The 16910-nt window shown below is 42.7% G+C and overlaps 2 protein-coding genes across 2 annotated transcripts in view; one reads left to right on the forward strand and one right to left on the reverse strand.

Moving 5' to 3' along the window:
- The window catches only part of IPO11 (importin 11), a gene marked incomplete at its 3' end in the record, with an annotated part of 147463 nt that extends 131164 nt beyond the window's left edge, over positions 1-16299 (reverse strand). Inside the window, exons 1-3 of the mRNA XM_018571001.1 lie at positions 16215-16299; positions 13895-14039; positions 965-1065 (exon numbers count right to left, since the gene is read on the reverse strand). Coding sequence (XP_018426503.1) covers positions 965-1065; positions 13895-14032 — 239 coding nt within the window. The remainder of the gene's footprint in view (positions 1-964; positions 1066-13894; positions 14040-16214) is intronic.
- DIMT1 (DIM1 dimethyladenosine transferase 1 homolog) overlaps positions 16290-16910 on the forward strand; it is a 10367-nt gene continuing 9746 nt past the window's right edge. Inside the window, exon 1 of the mRNA XM_018571006.1 lies at positions 16290-16427. Within this exon, the coding sequence (XP_018426508.1) occupies positions 16370-16427 (58 nt within the window). The 5' untranslated portion in view covers positions 16290-16369. The remainder of the gene's footprint in view (positions 16428-16910) is intronic.

Below are 16910 nucleotides of genomic sequence, written 5' to 3' on the forward strand. Positions count from 1 at the left end.
CCTCCCGCACCGATCCACTCGGCATCCTGAAAGCTTCTCTCCTCCCCGCTGTCCCCTTGAATCCGAATCCGAGCTGCCTCTATCGACACAGGCAGAAGAGAGCAGAGGGCATTGGAGGGGACACAGTCTGGCATCCAGCGGGGAGGAGAGAAATTAGGGATGCACTGGATTTTCAGCCGTATTTTCAGCTATTATGGTACTTTTGGCATTTTGCCCAAAGTACCATTTTCAGCAGCTGCAATTTCGGTGCACCCCTAACTAATAAAGTTCAGTATTAGCCTCTTGCAGACTACCGCACAATCTGTACAGCAGAGCTCAGAGGATGGGAGGAGAAGCGGCATAAGAAGCCAATCAGGTGTGCTACAGTGAATGGAAATAAAAACAATGGGAGTGGCGAGCGCACTACAGGTGTGGACAGTATGGACCAGCCACAGATTCCGCCCTGCGAGCCGTGCTGACAACTAACGGCAAGATACCACCTCGTCCGTCCAAAAGTGAGTGTGCATTAATAGTTACACTAAATCTTTTAACTGTTTAACTGTTAAACATCCAGTATTCCAGGGTTGTAGCGCTCCTTCTTTCGTTGTTTTACAGTGAATGGAGAATGCTGATAGACAAAGAAAGCACAAGGACAGAGAGGCAAGCTCTTCAGCGTGTTTCTTCTCATTCACTGATCAGTCACAAGGTGGTGGAGGAAAGAGGACCTGTAAGTTAAACTGCAGCAGAGAAATATCAGGTCCCCTGTGCTGTGTAAATGTCAGAACTGGATGGACAGAAATATAAATCATCTGGCAGGTAATACAGTTCTTATATATGTTTTACATCTGCGTATTTAGCGGTTAAAGTCATATTTACAATAAATGTGTCACTAAAATAAATTAACAGTACACAACCGTTTATAACTGCCATCAGCATAAGCAATGCTACTACTATGGAGGTAATGAGAAAATAGCTAAAGACTTACTTTGGTGCCACCCTCCTCCAGTAGCGCTCAATCCCATTCTTAAAATATAGGACAGCCAACCATCTCACATTTACATCCAGGGAATGATTTGTGAAAATATTCTGCAAAAAGAAAGACATATATTACGTTTCTTCTGTGAAGTATTTGTCAAGTTTTATCCTCACACTTTAAATTTGACCAGAGAGCTCCACCTTCTGTGAGGTTACATGGAGTGGTCCTCCTATCACCCCTCTTTTTATTACACATTTGTGTAGAAACATGAAGTTGTGTTCTTTTTGTTCCTTTGTGTAGTAACTAATAAACCATTAAAGATATCATGGAATGTACTTTCATTTATTTATTGTGGTCTTGTATAAGGCTCCAAGACCTCTGAAAAGTCACAACATATCTGGTTGTGGAATTTCTTTAAACACACAACTTGTTGGATCCTTTCACTACACTCCAATGACATATTGAGGATTTTATACATGCCAAGCATCAGAACATTTTTTTTTTCTCTGTAGCCTCTAATCTAGAAAGAAACACGGATCTCCTGGAGAAGACCAGACCATCTCTGGTCAATGTGACTTTGTTCTCTCCGATGACATTCTTCCCTTGGAAATGCCCTGCTGAATTCCAGAACAGTCAAGATTTGCTGAATTCTTTCCTTTGCATCACTTGCATGGAGCCATCAATGTCAATAACTGTGAAAGTGTATCTAAACCCAAAAACAATATATTGCAGCTTACCAGTTCTTAGATGTGGTAGCTGAATTTGTTTTCTCTTTCAGGCTATTATTTTCCTTTATTTGTACCAAGTAATCTTACGAATAACACACTTCCTGCCCCTGGGTGACTACTCTCACTCCTCTACTGTATGTATGGAGGGAGTCATGGTTGCATCCAGGCTGGACTTCAAACCTGTCTGCTTATGTTCATCTTCATTACATGGGGGATAGGGAAGAGAAGATAAGATACTTTAATGCTTACAGTTCATCTAATCGGAAGTGACAAGAAAACAGCATTTCTTGCAAGATGAACAGATATTTTCAGTACTGAAAAATAAATGGACTTAGCCATGATATCTAAGGACTGGTAAGCTACAATATATTACATTTTTGTTTTTGGGTTTAGCTAGCCATGCTTTACCTGGCATGTTATATGTATGATATTATCTGCTCTTTCAAGCTTTGATTTAAACATAGAAGTAAAGCTGCACTGTGAAATGAAAATGAAATAGATGTTTAGATTGTGGTATACACATGTAGAAATAGATAATGTAGTATGGGTTTGGTGTATAAGGCCTAGGCACTAGGGATGTTCAGATTCAGTGCCGATACTTGGCATTTTCATGAGAACTACAAAGGTTGCAGCGGTTGCAGCTGGGACCTGGCTCTGGTGCTCCACCACTGTCCTGAAATCATTAGACAATCTGATGATTGCAGTGCTGAGCGGGCAATGCGGCATTCGTCTTCCGACCACGCCACCAACCCGCTAAAAAACTTACGATTTTCGGAAGGCTTTCCAGCGTGCTCGGAAGACGAAAGACGTGCGACCTTACAGTAGAAGCCGTCGCACGCTGCCCATACAGCTGCCGATTATCGTACGATCGCAGGATCACCCACAACTATCATACGATAATCGGCAGGTGTATGGGCACCTTTAGTGTATGTGTATATTAGGCCCCATTCACACCTACAGTATATTTCAGGTGTGATTAGGGATTCCTGCGTCAGGAACTTGCGTTTTCCTGCAGCAGGAATCCCTAATCTGCCGTTTACAAGCGGAAACTATCATAAGATTATTTAAGAGGGTGTGTTTAGGGGCGGAGTTAAGGCCGGGGCAGGTTAAGGGTTAGGTGGGGCAACTGGTGGCTAGTAACTCTTAAGGCCTGGCTAGTAGCCCTGTTATATCTATGAAGGTGAAGGGCTGAGTGATGGTGGTATGGCGGTAATCAAAGGCAGCAGATTCTTTTGTTTTGTTCTTATTAATCTTAAAGTCTATTACACAAAAAATAAATTACAGACAGACAGTTTGTCTTTTATCCTGTCATTCAGTAAGCTTGCCTGCTATAGGAGCGCATTAGTCTACTTCTGAAAGCTGTGTATGTATTCACTTGTTTCCTAAATAATTAAAGATTCTAAAAGCAGCAGATGTCGAGAAGCCTCCATATTTCCATATGGTAGTGGCATATTTGTCAGCATTATTGAAAAAGTGCCATCACAAATTACATCTACAACACAACTTATTAAAACCAACCAGGCTTAACATCTCACTTTCATTTGTCTAATCCTGACATTTCACTCCCAGCAAAGGATTCTGACAAGAGCAAAATGTTCCCAATCAGGCACTGCAGACTTCTGTTATGTGTGAAATAATATTTACGTCTCTGGGCTCCTTTTTTATTTACCGTAGATAAGAATATTAGTTTTTATTAAAAATATATTAAAGAGTGCAGAACATAAAACAAGTAGAACCCAAGAAGCAAAACAGGCTTTCTCCACAGTCGGGTACTGAAAAGTAGACAACCAAGTCCCCTAACCAAAAATAGCCACCGACCACAGGCGGGCAACACTAATAAGACCCCCAGGATCTGGGCACTATCTAACTTTTATTTAATTTATCTCTGAAGTGTGATTGTTCCAACTTTTTTGTACAATACGCCCTTAGTAAACATCTATTAAAACATCCGGGCAATCAAAATCATCAGGAAAAAAACTACTAATAAAAGGAATCTGCTACAATAAAGGCCAAACTTGATGGCTCCCTAGATGTACCTAGATGTATTATCATTCTTACGCTTAGGTTCACCCCATATTTCCCTATTAGACACTCATATGTTCACCCAACTCATCATATGCTATGACATTTGCCATCCTTGAAGATCCTTGACATCCATATCTTTGTCCTACCTTAGGCCCATTGACTCTGACAATTATTCGACTTCGTTTATACATTAAGCAACCATGCAGACCTTACCTTTTAGTTTACTATCCTCTAGACCAGTGGTTCTCAACCTCTGTTACCTCAGGACCCACATTTGTCCTTGGTCATTAAGTTGCGACCCAAATCGCAATGGAATGCACGCCATTGGGTACTGGGCGTTCCGATGTGGGTGTGCGAACTGTGGGTGGGAGGTGTGTTTGGAGTACCCTTCAAATGAATGCCAACGCAACACACCTCCCATACTAGAATGCACAGTAGGTGAGATTGCATGGTACCATGTGTTAATTGCATGGTACTAGTGTGAAAGAGCCCTCAAAAACACTGACATACATACACAACCAGAGACACAATCTTACACACAGACATTTTTGAAACACACACACCAAAATGTTAGTGTCCCTTCCTTATGAGAACTGGAGTGGATCCTCAGCTTGGGGTCCAGTGTGGGCTGCTGTGCTGTGCTGGGGCTCCATCCATATGTGCATTGCTTGTACAGCTTCCTTGCGTACCCTGTAGAGGTGCTGGGAGCCAGAATGTGACGTCACTCCGGTCCAGGCACTTCTACAGGACCCATGAGGGAGCTGTAAGCAATGCATGTATTCATGGAGCTCCCTCGTGGCCATACACCCAGCCCAACTGGTGGGTCATGAACCAAAAGTGGGTTGTGACCCCATGTTCAGTGGCATGCCTTCCTTCTAGGTGCAGCACCTAGAAGGAAGGCATGCCAGCCTCCGCCTAGCGCAGCACCATCATTTCTTGTGCCAAGCAGCCATTCAAAATATGGCCCTGCATGTCAGCTTGAGGTGGGGTGGACAGGAAGTATGGCCATACGAGAGCTCCATCTATACGTGCATTGCTTACAGCTCCCACATGTACCCTGTAGAGGTGCCTGGACTGGACTGATGTCACCTTCTGGCTCCTGGCACCTCTACAGGGCAAGAAAAGGGAGCTGTACAAGCAATGCACAAATGGATCCATTACCTCACAGCAGCCCACACTGGACACCAGACTGATGATCCATTCCAGTGCTCATATGGTAGGGAGACTGCGTGGATCTTAAAAAAAAAGAAAATTATATTTTTTGGGGAGTGTGTATGTGTGTATGTGTGTGTGTGTGAGAATGTATGCGAGTGTGGGAAAGTGATGTGGTTGTGTGTGTGTCTGTCAGTGTTTTTGAGGGTCCGTTCACACTAGTACAGTGCGTTAATCACACAGTCCCATGCGATCAATGCACTGTACCAGGCAATTGCACTTACTGCATGTCCTGACGTGGACGGCGCGTTGCGATTAATTTGAATGACACCCCAAACTAACCTCCCACCCACAGTCCGATCGCCTGCACCCAAATGCCACACATTCCATTGCAGTGCGACTTTGGTCACGACTTAACGGCCAAGCACAAATGTGGGTCCTGAGGTTATACAGGTTGAGAACCACTGCTCTAGACCTTATCATTATAACGCTACTAATCACTTCTCTTTCCAACCATCTATTCTCTCTGTTCCTCAGTTCCAACATTTCTTGTTGGTTATCCATATAATACCAATAACTACCTTTTCGATTTTGAGCGTACGGGTAACACTATGAGATGCTGTCTGTATTGTTGAAAAAAAATTTATTAAAAATTACATGCAAAGAAATAAAAATAAATGAAAGGAATCCGTCACCCAAAAAAAAGGAGAAATTGTGTTGCTTAGGTTTAGTTGGAGTGAGGCATATTTTATTCCAAACCGTGTCACTGAGGTGAACGGTCCGCTTTAAAGTGTATCTGACCCCAAAAACAAAAATGTCAAATTTTGCAGATTATCAATTCCTAGATCTGGTAGCTGCATTTGTCGTATATATCTATCTCTCACTTCCGTTTCTGATACCCATCAAAAATAAAGAAGATTTTCCCTCACTTCTTTTTCTGACATATACAGAAAGTGAGAAGACATATCCTAAACAAGAGCATATACAGTAATAAAATGTTGCCAGAGATATGAATCATTTCCTTCTCTACCAAAATCTGAAACAACAATGTGTTGTGTAGAGTTGGGCTTTATTTTATTAAGTGTGATGCATATCACAATCTCAGCAACAGTGTGCTCGCATAGATAAAAGAACATTATTTGATGGGTAGAAAACATATAGATTAATAAACTTGTCATTGGGCCGCACAATGAAACTCCACTAATGCTGCATTCAAAATAAAGCAGAGCACAAATCAGAATGAGATGTCTGATGAAAATATCAGAGAAAAGAAAAAAGGGAGAGAATAAAAAAGAAAAAACACCAATAGGAAATGTTAAAATGTGTCACTTGGACAGAAATTAAGTGTAACAATTGAGCTGACAGTAGAAGAAAGGGCTGTCAATTTAAAATAAGATAAATGAACCAAATGTGGTTCTGAGAAAGTCAAGCGAAAGACAGAAAGCTCGACGGATCCGGCTGACAAAAAGAAAACGCGCAGGAAAGAAGAAAAAAATAAAATAAAAGATAGTAGCCGACACTTTTTAACCTTTTTAATTCTGAATTTTAATTCTAAACAAAAAGAGAATCTGTACTGACCTAAGGATCACTGTGTGTCAGGGCAACAGATGCAGGAAAGACAGTTCCTACACGGATCCCCTGCTGAGCCTGGTTCAGAATGTCATATGTGATATCCATTTCCGTTTCCGTGCTTTCCTCCTAAAGCTGGCCATACACCCAGAGATTATCTGCAGATTTTCTATGGTCAGATGGAAAAAGTGCAACAGATTCCTCCATCTACGCTAAACTGTGTGGATGGAGGAATCTCCCACTGGGCCAAGCTTTAGTATTGCAAGTTGGCCCCGCTGGCTGTCAAAATACCTGGACAATCTGATTGGATGCAGACATTGTTCATGTATTCTGACAGCCAGCGGGGCTGACTAGTAAGATACTGAAGCTTGGCCCAGTGGGAGATTCCTCCATCCATCCCAGTGTATGGCCAGCTTAAGATGGAGCCCTCTTATCCGTTAGGCCTCATTCACACGACTAACAGCCAGCCCGTAAAGATCCGTGCGGCCTGCACGGCCGTATCGGGCCCCTCCAGGGAAGGACAGGTGCTGCTTGTGATTGCACGCAGCAGCCTGTTCTTCTTTCTGGGAGTATGCGGCTGTACGCTTCCGTACGCTCACCCGAACTGCACGTCCGTGCGGGTGCGCGTACCTGTACACAGACAGGATGGATCCTGTCTGCGTACGGCCGCGTACTCCCATAGAGAAGAACAGGCTGCTTCGTACAAATCACACGCAGCACCTGTCCTTCCCGGGAGCGGCCCCATATGGCCGTGCATACAGCACGGATCTGTAGAGGGCCGGCTCATAGTCGTGTGAATGAGACCTAAAACACTTCATCAGCTGGGTGGCCAAGTTTAGAATTTGGCAACTGCACGGAGTTGGGCTTTAATTTAAAGGGACAGCTTTGCATTTCACAAAACTTAAATTTGACTTCTAAATTGTCCTTTCAATATACGACTGTCAATTTTATAAACACTGCTGCAGAGCTGCTTGATTTAATCACGTTCTATAATATGACGGCTTAATTCGTTTATGTAACAATGAACCGGAGCATCAGCTACATCACAGCAGTAAAAGGCTAATGACTACAATGGCCTGCTAAATCAGCAATCCTCTGTAATTCACCTAATGCACAGCATGGCCATACGCCTAAAACGGTGAGATTCTACTATAGGAATAACGATACAAGTCAGAGAGAGCCGCGCAGAGAACAACTAATTTTTTCATGGAATTTACCACTTTCATCAACAGTAAAAATGCTGTTTCTGGGCCATGTTACTCCTTCCAGCCTCTCTCTACCTCCAATGCAGCGGTATAAGATCCCAGGAGTCATCATGTCCTATCATCATGTATAGGACATGAGGATTGCGAGTGGCATACCATCGATGCGGCAGAATAATGTCATTTTTTTGCACCTAGACCAAAACAAGCTACCCCCTCACTGCAAGGGTTAAAAAAAATCCCAGAAGTTCTTCTTTAAGTGCATGCATGATAAGTGTAACAGTTATAGGTATCAGTATTTCCTGACAATGCCTTCATCTGCTTTTGGATGGAGACATCTTTGTACAGGCAATACCCTGGGTCAAGTTTTAAAAGATGACACAATAATGTACATCCCGGTGCCGTTCCTAGCTGTGTTAACTATTGCCTGAAACTGGAGGAGATGTGACATCATCGCAGCTTTGGTGAAGCTACTTTACTTTTAATGATAAAAGGAACAGCTTTTTTGAAAAATCATACTGTTGATGCGTAGATGTCAGGCATTTATTCATGAGGACCAATGTTACTAAAAAGACCCAATAATGATGTAGGATGTATTAAAGAGACCTAGGTGTATTAGTTAAAGCAGACCTTCACCCTCCCCACCCACTTTCTCTAATTCTACTCCTACTCCCCTCCTCTCTAGCAATCAGATATTGTATTTTTTTTTAATACCATTCCTGGGGAACCCTCCCCGCACTTCCTGCATTATCACCTACATGGGGGTGTAGAAAAAAATCACCCCCACTTTAAAGTAATCACATTTTGTAGCTTTCAAGCCTGAAATGAAGACAGACACAGTTTTTGTTTTATCCAGCTGTATTTACTCAGTGCAACTTATAACATCCAAGTGAAAGATATGACACCAACTTGTAAAACAAAAGTAATTCACAAAATTCCAAACCAGAATCACTGGTACCCCAGACCAGCTTTAGGACAGATTCACACCATTTTCTGGACCAGATCCGGAACTCACTGCATTGCGTTTTGGCAGCTTTCATTTTTAGGTCTTGCTGGGGGACCTCTGTAAGACCTAAAGATAGCCAGGGAAAGAGCAGCACAATGCTTGCACATAAGAGACATGAACTTACCACAGTTGTTCATTTCAGAGCTGCTCAAATGATCATAGCCAGGGACAACCTGGGCAGCAATGCCTCTCCACTTGTCCATCTTCCTATTAATGTTCTTATATTCCCCATGCCTCAGATCATACAGCTCTGGGCAGGCTCCCCCAAGTTCTACAAAGAATTCAGTGTCCACAGCCATCATGGTTCCTATCTTCACAAATCTCTCTCTTCACAGAAGCAGGAGGTCCAGGGGTGATGAGATCATCCAAACCAGCCAAAGAAAAAAACAATTCCCATTTCGTTGCATTCCAGTGCATTTTTGATGCGTTCTGGTGCGTTCCATACCAGACAAAATGTGACATGCAGTATTTTTCTGGTCTGGAACTGACTGCGATGGTGTGAACTGAGGCCAAGAAGAGCATTGGGAAACATTGGGATGCATGTTAGGTCCAGAAACAATCTGGTCTGGTCTGGAGTTGGCGTGAATGGGCCCTAAACATTACTTGTAAACTCAACCAGGTGTAGCTAATTACCTTCTCAATGGCACACAAAGCCATTTGACTTTCAACTGTGATTAGCTGGGGTCATTTTAATAAGCTCAGCAGGAAAAGAGCTTTTCTGGAGCATTTCAGTCCCTGGTAGTGCAATTGAAGCAAACAAGGTCTTGGTAGTGCAATTGAAGCAAACAAGGTTCTGACAAGGCACTGTCAAAAGATCTCCAGGATAAAGTTGTGGACAGGCACAAGTCAGGAGATGGATAACAAAAAAAAGTATTTAATAATGCCTAGAAGCATTATTTGGTACAACACAGACCCTCCTGGATCAGGACGTCGTTCCAAACTGGATGAGAGAGCCAGGAGGAAACTGGTCAGAGAGGCTACCAAAAGGCCTACAGCAACTCTGAAGCAGTTGCAGCTATTTATGACAAAAAGTGGTCATTGTGTGCATGTGACAACAATATCACAAATTCTCAACAAATGTGGCTAGTATGGGAGGGTTGCAAGAAAAAAGCCACTATTTAAGAAAGGCCACATGCAGTCACGACTGAGCTTTGCCGAAACGCACCTTGGAGATCCTGAGGCCACATGGAAAAAGGTGTTCTGGTCAGATGAGACTAAAATTGAATTGTTTGGCCTCAACACCAAATTATGTGTCTGGCAGAAATCCAATACAGCTCACCATCCACATAACACTATCCCTACAGTAAAGCATGGAGGTGGTAATATCCTGTTATGGGGGTGCTCCTCTGCAGAAGGGACTGGAGCACTTGTCAGGATAGAAGGATAAATGGAAGGGGCAAAATACTGTCAAATTCTTGAGGAAAATCTGCTGCCCGCTACCAGAAAGTTGTCAATGGGAAGACAACATGACAATGACCCAAAGCACACAGCAAAAATGACCACACAGTGGTTGAAAGAAAAAAAAAAAGGGGGAATGTCCTTGCATGGCCTAGTCAGAGCTCAGACTTAAACCACATTGAAAATCTGTGGAATGACTTGAAGACTGCAGTCCACAAACAGTCACCATCACATTTAACTGAACTTGAGCAGTTCTGCAAAGAAGATTAGGCAAATATTGCAAAGTCTAGATGTGCAAAGTTAGTGAAGACATATCCCAAAAAACTAAAGGCTGGAACTAAAGCAAAAGGTGGTTCAACAAAATACTGACACAAGGGGGTGATCCTGTTTCCAACTTAGTGATTCTGGTTTGGAATTTGTTTTTGTTTTTTCTGACATGTCGGTGTTATATCTTTCACTTGGATGTTATAAGTTGCACTGAGTAAATACAGCTGGATAAAACAAAAACTGTGTCTGTCTTCATTTCAGGCTGCAAAGCAAGAAAATGTGATTATTTTAAAGGGGGTGATTCTTTTCTATACCCACTGTAGGCGAGAGTGATGTAAATTTTGCCTGCAGCCTTCTGGGATACCCATGTCATGCATCCTAGGAGGCCTCAGGGTGCTCTATGGTGCATGCGTCACAGAACATCATCAGGGAGCTGGCAGTCCCTTCCTGATTCCTGCACCCGGCCCCCTAACACTTTGTGAAGCATGTGTGTCATCAAGGTGCTGGCTGCAAGAACCTGGAAGAGATAGCTGGCCTCCTGATGATGTCAGAGAAGAAGATGGTGGTGCGGGACTGGTTATACAGCAGCAATCTCCAATCAGCAGGGAAAGCATATTTTACCCTCCCTGCACTTCTCATTTAACTTCTTAGTGTCAGAAGCTATACACTGTACGTCCCTGCCACTAAGTGCCCAAAAGACTGGTCACGTATACACCTATTTGGGGTCTGTAATGCCAGTTACCATCCATCAATGGATGCCTCAGTATTGAGGCATCCATTAATGAAAGTTTTAAGCTTTTACAGATACGGATCGGGTGTCTGACAGTCATAGCAAAACGGTATTTACAGCACTTGCTGTCTCTGTTTGACAGCTGGTACAGATCAGGATTAGGAAATCCCGATGTGTACCGGCTTTTTTCTAAATGCAGCATAGAAACATTTACAGGGTTATTCACAAAAGGGTGAATAGTTTGGAGAAGGTAGAAGTGAACAATCTAGGACAACATAGCCGATATGGAAACATTTTCCAATTCAGCTCACTTTCCAGTTCAGCTATGTTGTCCTAGATTGTTCCCTTCTCCTGCCTTCTCCAAACTCTTCACCCTTTACTGAATAACCCTGTTAGTTACATGTTTCTATTCTAAAACAATGTCGCAGGCTTCTGATCATTCTGGGAAAGATCAGAAGCCCTTGGGGACATGATGTCAGCCTCAGTGTCACTAAGGTTATTATTAGCTGTACCTAAGTTTGCAGCAGCCTAATAATAACCAAAAATTTAATTATCAAGCAGTCATAGTGAGATTCATTCACAGTGACTACTTGATATAATTAAAAATACATTTTAAAAAAGTGTAAAAAAAATTAAAATAAATGTAAAAAATTAAAATTTTAGACTGTATTTAAATATATTTTTATATTATCATTATTATAAAATTAACCCCTTAAAATGAAAATCTGTAGCGGAGATTGGGAGCTTCTCTCTCTGTTTAGTGTTGAAAACATTTTTCTACATTAGGACTGTTCCAAAAATATATGGTGGATATTTTTTGTTTATAAAAAAAAATGCTTTTTTCTTTTTTGATGGTTATGAACTAGTTTTTCACTAGTTTATGAACACAACAACGAACTCTTATATGAAATTGATTGTATATTTTTTAAAAGATTTTTCACTTTACTTTCATATGTTATTCCTTTATATTTAATGGATACACGTGTTTGAAGTAATACTCTTGTTTTTACGCCATTGTTCACTGTATGATGACTTCATAGGCGATATATTTCTTCACAACTTTCTCACAATATGAGCTGACGTTTTAGCACGTGATCTTTATTGCATACTGATTATGACAGATTAGATAGTTTTGTTCATTATTATCTATTTATTTATTTTTAGATATGTATTAGCACTTCAGCGAGGCTCATCTTAATCTTTTTGTGCACTTTATCTGGTTGTTGCTGTAATAGGGCTGCTGCTTTATTATTTAAGACTGTTCGGTTGGCGTAAGGTCTTTTCTGTTTTCTTGAGCTGCAGATTTGGTTTTTACCCTAAGGAGGTTATTTTTGTTTTATTCAACCCTCACATGACAGCGATGTTCAAAGTATGTCGGTGTCCCTAAGTGTGACACAGTGACAGTAACATTGTATGACAGGTGACCACTATTACCTTTTAGAGAAAACACATTAAAATGTTAGCTTTTAGTTTTAGGCTGAGAAGTACAGAACATCTTCTAAAATCCTAGAGATGGAAGGTGTTTCCAAATAAAGAACAAATAAATGAATTTATTTTAATGCATTTTTTTTAGCTGTGTTATTTTGCTAAAAAATAATAATAATCAAAACTGGGGAAAAGTGTTTTCTTAAAATTTTTTCCTCATTTTTATAAATTGTAGTCGTCCTAAGTGAGGGGTTAGACACACCTATGTGATATAAGTATATAGCCCTGTTTGTCCTCTAAAACAACAATGAGGGGAATTCATCAAAACTGGAGCAGACATAATCTGGAGCACATTTGCACTGCAGCCAATCAGCTTCTCTCTCACTCATTTTCAACTCTCAACTGAGCAAACTTAAGAGAGATGCTGATTGGTTGCCATGCGCAACTGTTCCAGGTTCTGTCTACTCCAGTTTTGATAAATTCCCCCCAATGTATAATATGTGTGGGTGCAATTAACAAAAAAAGTATATTAGTTCCGTGGAAGGATCACTAAGTGCTTCCGTCATTAACGAACAGAAACTAAAAAAAAAAAAGCTCAGTCATGAAGGGGTTAAACATCTGTTTTCATGCACCTGGAATTTAAACTGAAGATTCAATTGGACTTTAAGCTTTCATCATTCTAAAAGGTGCCCAAACACCTTGCGATAATCGCGGGAAATCCTGCGATCGTGCGATTATCACAAGGTGTGTGGAGGGCGTGTGACCTCTGCTACTGTAAGGTCGCACGACTTTTATCTTTGGAACATGTTTGAAAACCCGCCGAGAATCGTACGATTGCCGGCGGGTGTGTGACATGTTCGTAAGATAAATGCCGCAGGGGCCGGTGTGCGCAAGCACATACTGCCCGTTCAGCATTGCGGTCATCGGAAGTACAATCTGCCTGTCCAAGATAGGCAGATCGTACGTTTTTTAATTACCTTACAACCAACGCAAGACAAAATTCTTGCGATGGTTGTAAGGTCTGTGGCCAGCTTAGGACAGAACAGAAAATGGAAGGAGTAACCACTTGCGCTACTTTTTATCACAACAACGCAAGTTATTGCGGTTCTTCACTTTGTGTGGCGCTGCAAATCTCACCCGCTGGCATTGGGGTGCCATTTAAAATGAAGGCAATCCAACACACCAGCGCACCCAACATGCGGTACCATGTGCTGTGCAATAGCATACATTAAAAGCATGGATGCCTTGCATTAGAGCAAAGCTATGGAGTAAACAGGACCTGAATGTATGGTGGAAGTCAAATTCACTGCTTTATAAATATGCCCCTAAGAAGAGAAATTCTGTAGCTGCTGCAAAATCCCTCGTGTGCCATGGCCCTGAATCAGATGTGAATGCATTACACCTATGTTTTAGTATGGTATATAAGGAAGGTCTCACCAGCAGGACGCTATAGAAGCCAGGCTGTGTCTCCCACTGCTTGAGCTGCTCCTCAGCCGGTTTCAGTACGGATGAATCTTGGCTGGTTGCCTGTGTCAAGACCTGCAACACGACGGAGCTGGCACTGTTCAGATCCATAAGGAACCTGCGCAAAAAACAAATCACACCGGCAAACAGCCTGGTCAGCTTCACTATGAAATGGACCAGTAATATCACATGTAAAGATTAGCATTATAAATGTCACAGTACACCCGGGTTAGATCAAGATCGATGTGTTATATAAGATAGTGCTGTGAGACAACTTGTAGTTGACAACTTTTTCAATAATCGATTATAATCGATTATGTCGATTAGTTGTTGCAGCCCTAATTGATTTACATCGATCAAAACACGTCAAAACACTCTTGTACATGGACTCCTTGGTTCCTTTTTCAGGATTCCCAAGTCTTTACAGCGACCATGTTGCCGGGCGCCTCTGACTCCCCCTTGAGATCCTTCTATGGAATTGCCTTTTCCCATGTGGCTAGCGCACTTTTTGATCTCTCTCTGTACTTCCTTACCTACTGAGCAGTGGGGTATCTATTTCTTGCCCCTTCCCCTCTCCAGAAATTGACTTTTTTTCAGCCCCATTTTTCCCCATACCTCGTTTTGAAATATCCACCTCACTGTTTTACTTGGCAATACCCCGACGCTGTTTCTTGTTTTCTCATTGTCATTTGCTCAAATTGCCAAATGGATTTCTATGCCGATTGTGGATGTTTACATGTTTGTATTGTTTGCACTGGGTAAAAATGTTCATAAAATATTTTGAAACTAAAATCTCTCATTATATTAAAGAATATTTCTAGGTAAACAGTTACAACCCAGTGCAGCCACAGCACACACAGACCACCTCACCGGGTCACTGGGGGTGTACTTCCTGAAATATGTGCTGTATAACTTCCCGTCTTTCTGATTCCTGTCCACCAATCACATCTATACCTAGAAGGCAGGTATGAATCCCACTGGTAGCTCTCAGTACTGACTTCTGTTCCCCATCACACTCCCATTATATAAGAACAAGACTGGACAAAGCCCTGGTAGCCAATGCTCCTTAAGAATTACAGATGGTGCTTAATGTCTGAAGTTTTCTTTTGGTGCATCCCTAATGAGAACCATTAGACACTACAAGCAGCAGCCTCTCTCGAACATGTTCTCTCGGCTCATCTCCAGCCAGCACCGTTTTATTCCAGTACAGTGAGGAAAGGTTAGAACCGTGGTCAGGCTTTTACTGCTGTTTGTCTTCCTGTCCCGGTGACAACCCCCTCAGTTCTTGCCCTGGTTTATTGGGAGGTCACTGAGACACATAATAAGAGGAAACTTTGACAGCGGGTCACAGGCAACAATCTAATCCGAAGAAATGATTGTGTCTGGGAATGGGCTTCAGCTGTGTCGGAGGCTCACTGCACACATGACATAAACACACAGGAGGGAACTTACCAAAACTCAATCTGGAGCTGTTGTCATGGCAACCAATCAGCTTCTCTCTTCAGTTAAGCTTTGAAAATGAAAAAGAGAAGCCGATTGGTTGCTATGGACACCAGCTCCAGATTCTGTCTGCTCCAGTTTTGATACATTCCCCTGATGTGTGTTCAACAGAAATCACAGACAATAAAATGTTACAAGGGTGGAGTGTGACTTCTGTAAAGACGCCATTTCAGGACACAAGTATTCCTGACCTGCCCCTGCCATGCTTCATGGTGCAAGGCCAATAAATCCAGACCAGAAACCATGGAGTGCACGTACACACACTCTGTACACATAGGGATGGGGCTGTATAAACAATGTACACATGGAGTACACACAGGAATTGGGGGGCTGTGCACACAATGTACACACAGGTATGGGGGCTGTACACATGGAGTACATACAGGAATTGGGGGGCTGTGCACACAATGTACACATGGAGTACACACAGGGATAGGGGCTGTACACATGGAGTACATACAGGATTTTGGGGGCTGTGCACACAATGTACACATGGAGTACACACAGGAATGGGGGCTGTACACATGGAGTACACACAGGAATGGGGGCTGTACACACAACGTACACATGGAGTACACACAGGGATGGGGGGCTGTACACATGGAGTACACACAGGGATCGGGGGGGCTGTACACACACTGTACACATGGAGTGCACACTGTACACATGGCCTGGTGGCCCTCTGGGTGGCTCAGTCCCTGTCCCCGCTTGTCCTGGCCCCTCAGTCCTATCTTTGGGTCCCTCTAGCCGGGCATTACCACCCACATAAGGCCCTCTACCCACCCGCACTCACCTCGCTTCCTTCCCCGCACCATTCACTCCAGGAAGTACAGAACTACCACTCCCGGCATGCTCCTGGTAGCGGGCGCCTATGGTGACGTCACATGAGTGCGCCGCTCAGGCAGCTGGCACGTTGTTGGGAATCGGTCCGAGTGGAAACGAACCAACATGCCAAAAGTTAAAGCGGAGAAGAAGAGCCGGAAACATGGGGAGATCCGGAGTCAGGGTGAGTACGAGGATGAGGACCATGTACACCGTGGGGGCTATTTACAGTCAGTGGCCTTGTTGTCGCTTATCTTTTATTTGTATTTGACAATTAAAACCTGATTGGCTGTTCAGCTCCATCTAAAACTGGACACGTCGATTTGGATAAGGCTTCGAAAGGTTTAGGGCCTCTATCAGGGTATTATCAACGTCTGTGTTATTAAGGAGACTTCCCTCACTTCCGGTCAGGGTGAGAAGTCATTGGACATCTCTCCAGTTGTGACACGGGCAAGAACCGCAAGCTCAGATAGGGCTCATTCACAACACGAGTAGACGACATGCTGCCTTGTTTCACACCTCACATCGTGTTCCCCAATGTCACAGATCCCCAGAAGTACATAGAAGTGAATGAAATGTCATTTTGTGACATGTCAATAAAGTTTTTTTTTTAAAGTAAATAATACCCTGTATTGTAACAAGACAAAGCACCCCCCTTACCACCACT

Source organism: Nanorana parkeri, unplaced genomic scaffold (genome assembly GCF_000935625.1).
Source record: "Nanorana parkeri isolate BGI_ZX_2015 unplaced genomic scaffold, ASM93562v1 scaffold1652, whole genome shotgun sequence".
NCBI lineage: Eukaryota > Metazoa > Chordata > Amphibia > Anura > Dicroglossidae > Nanorana > Nanorana parkeri.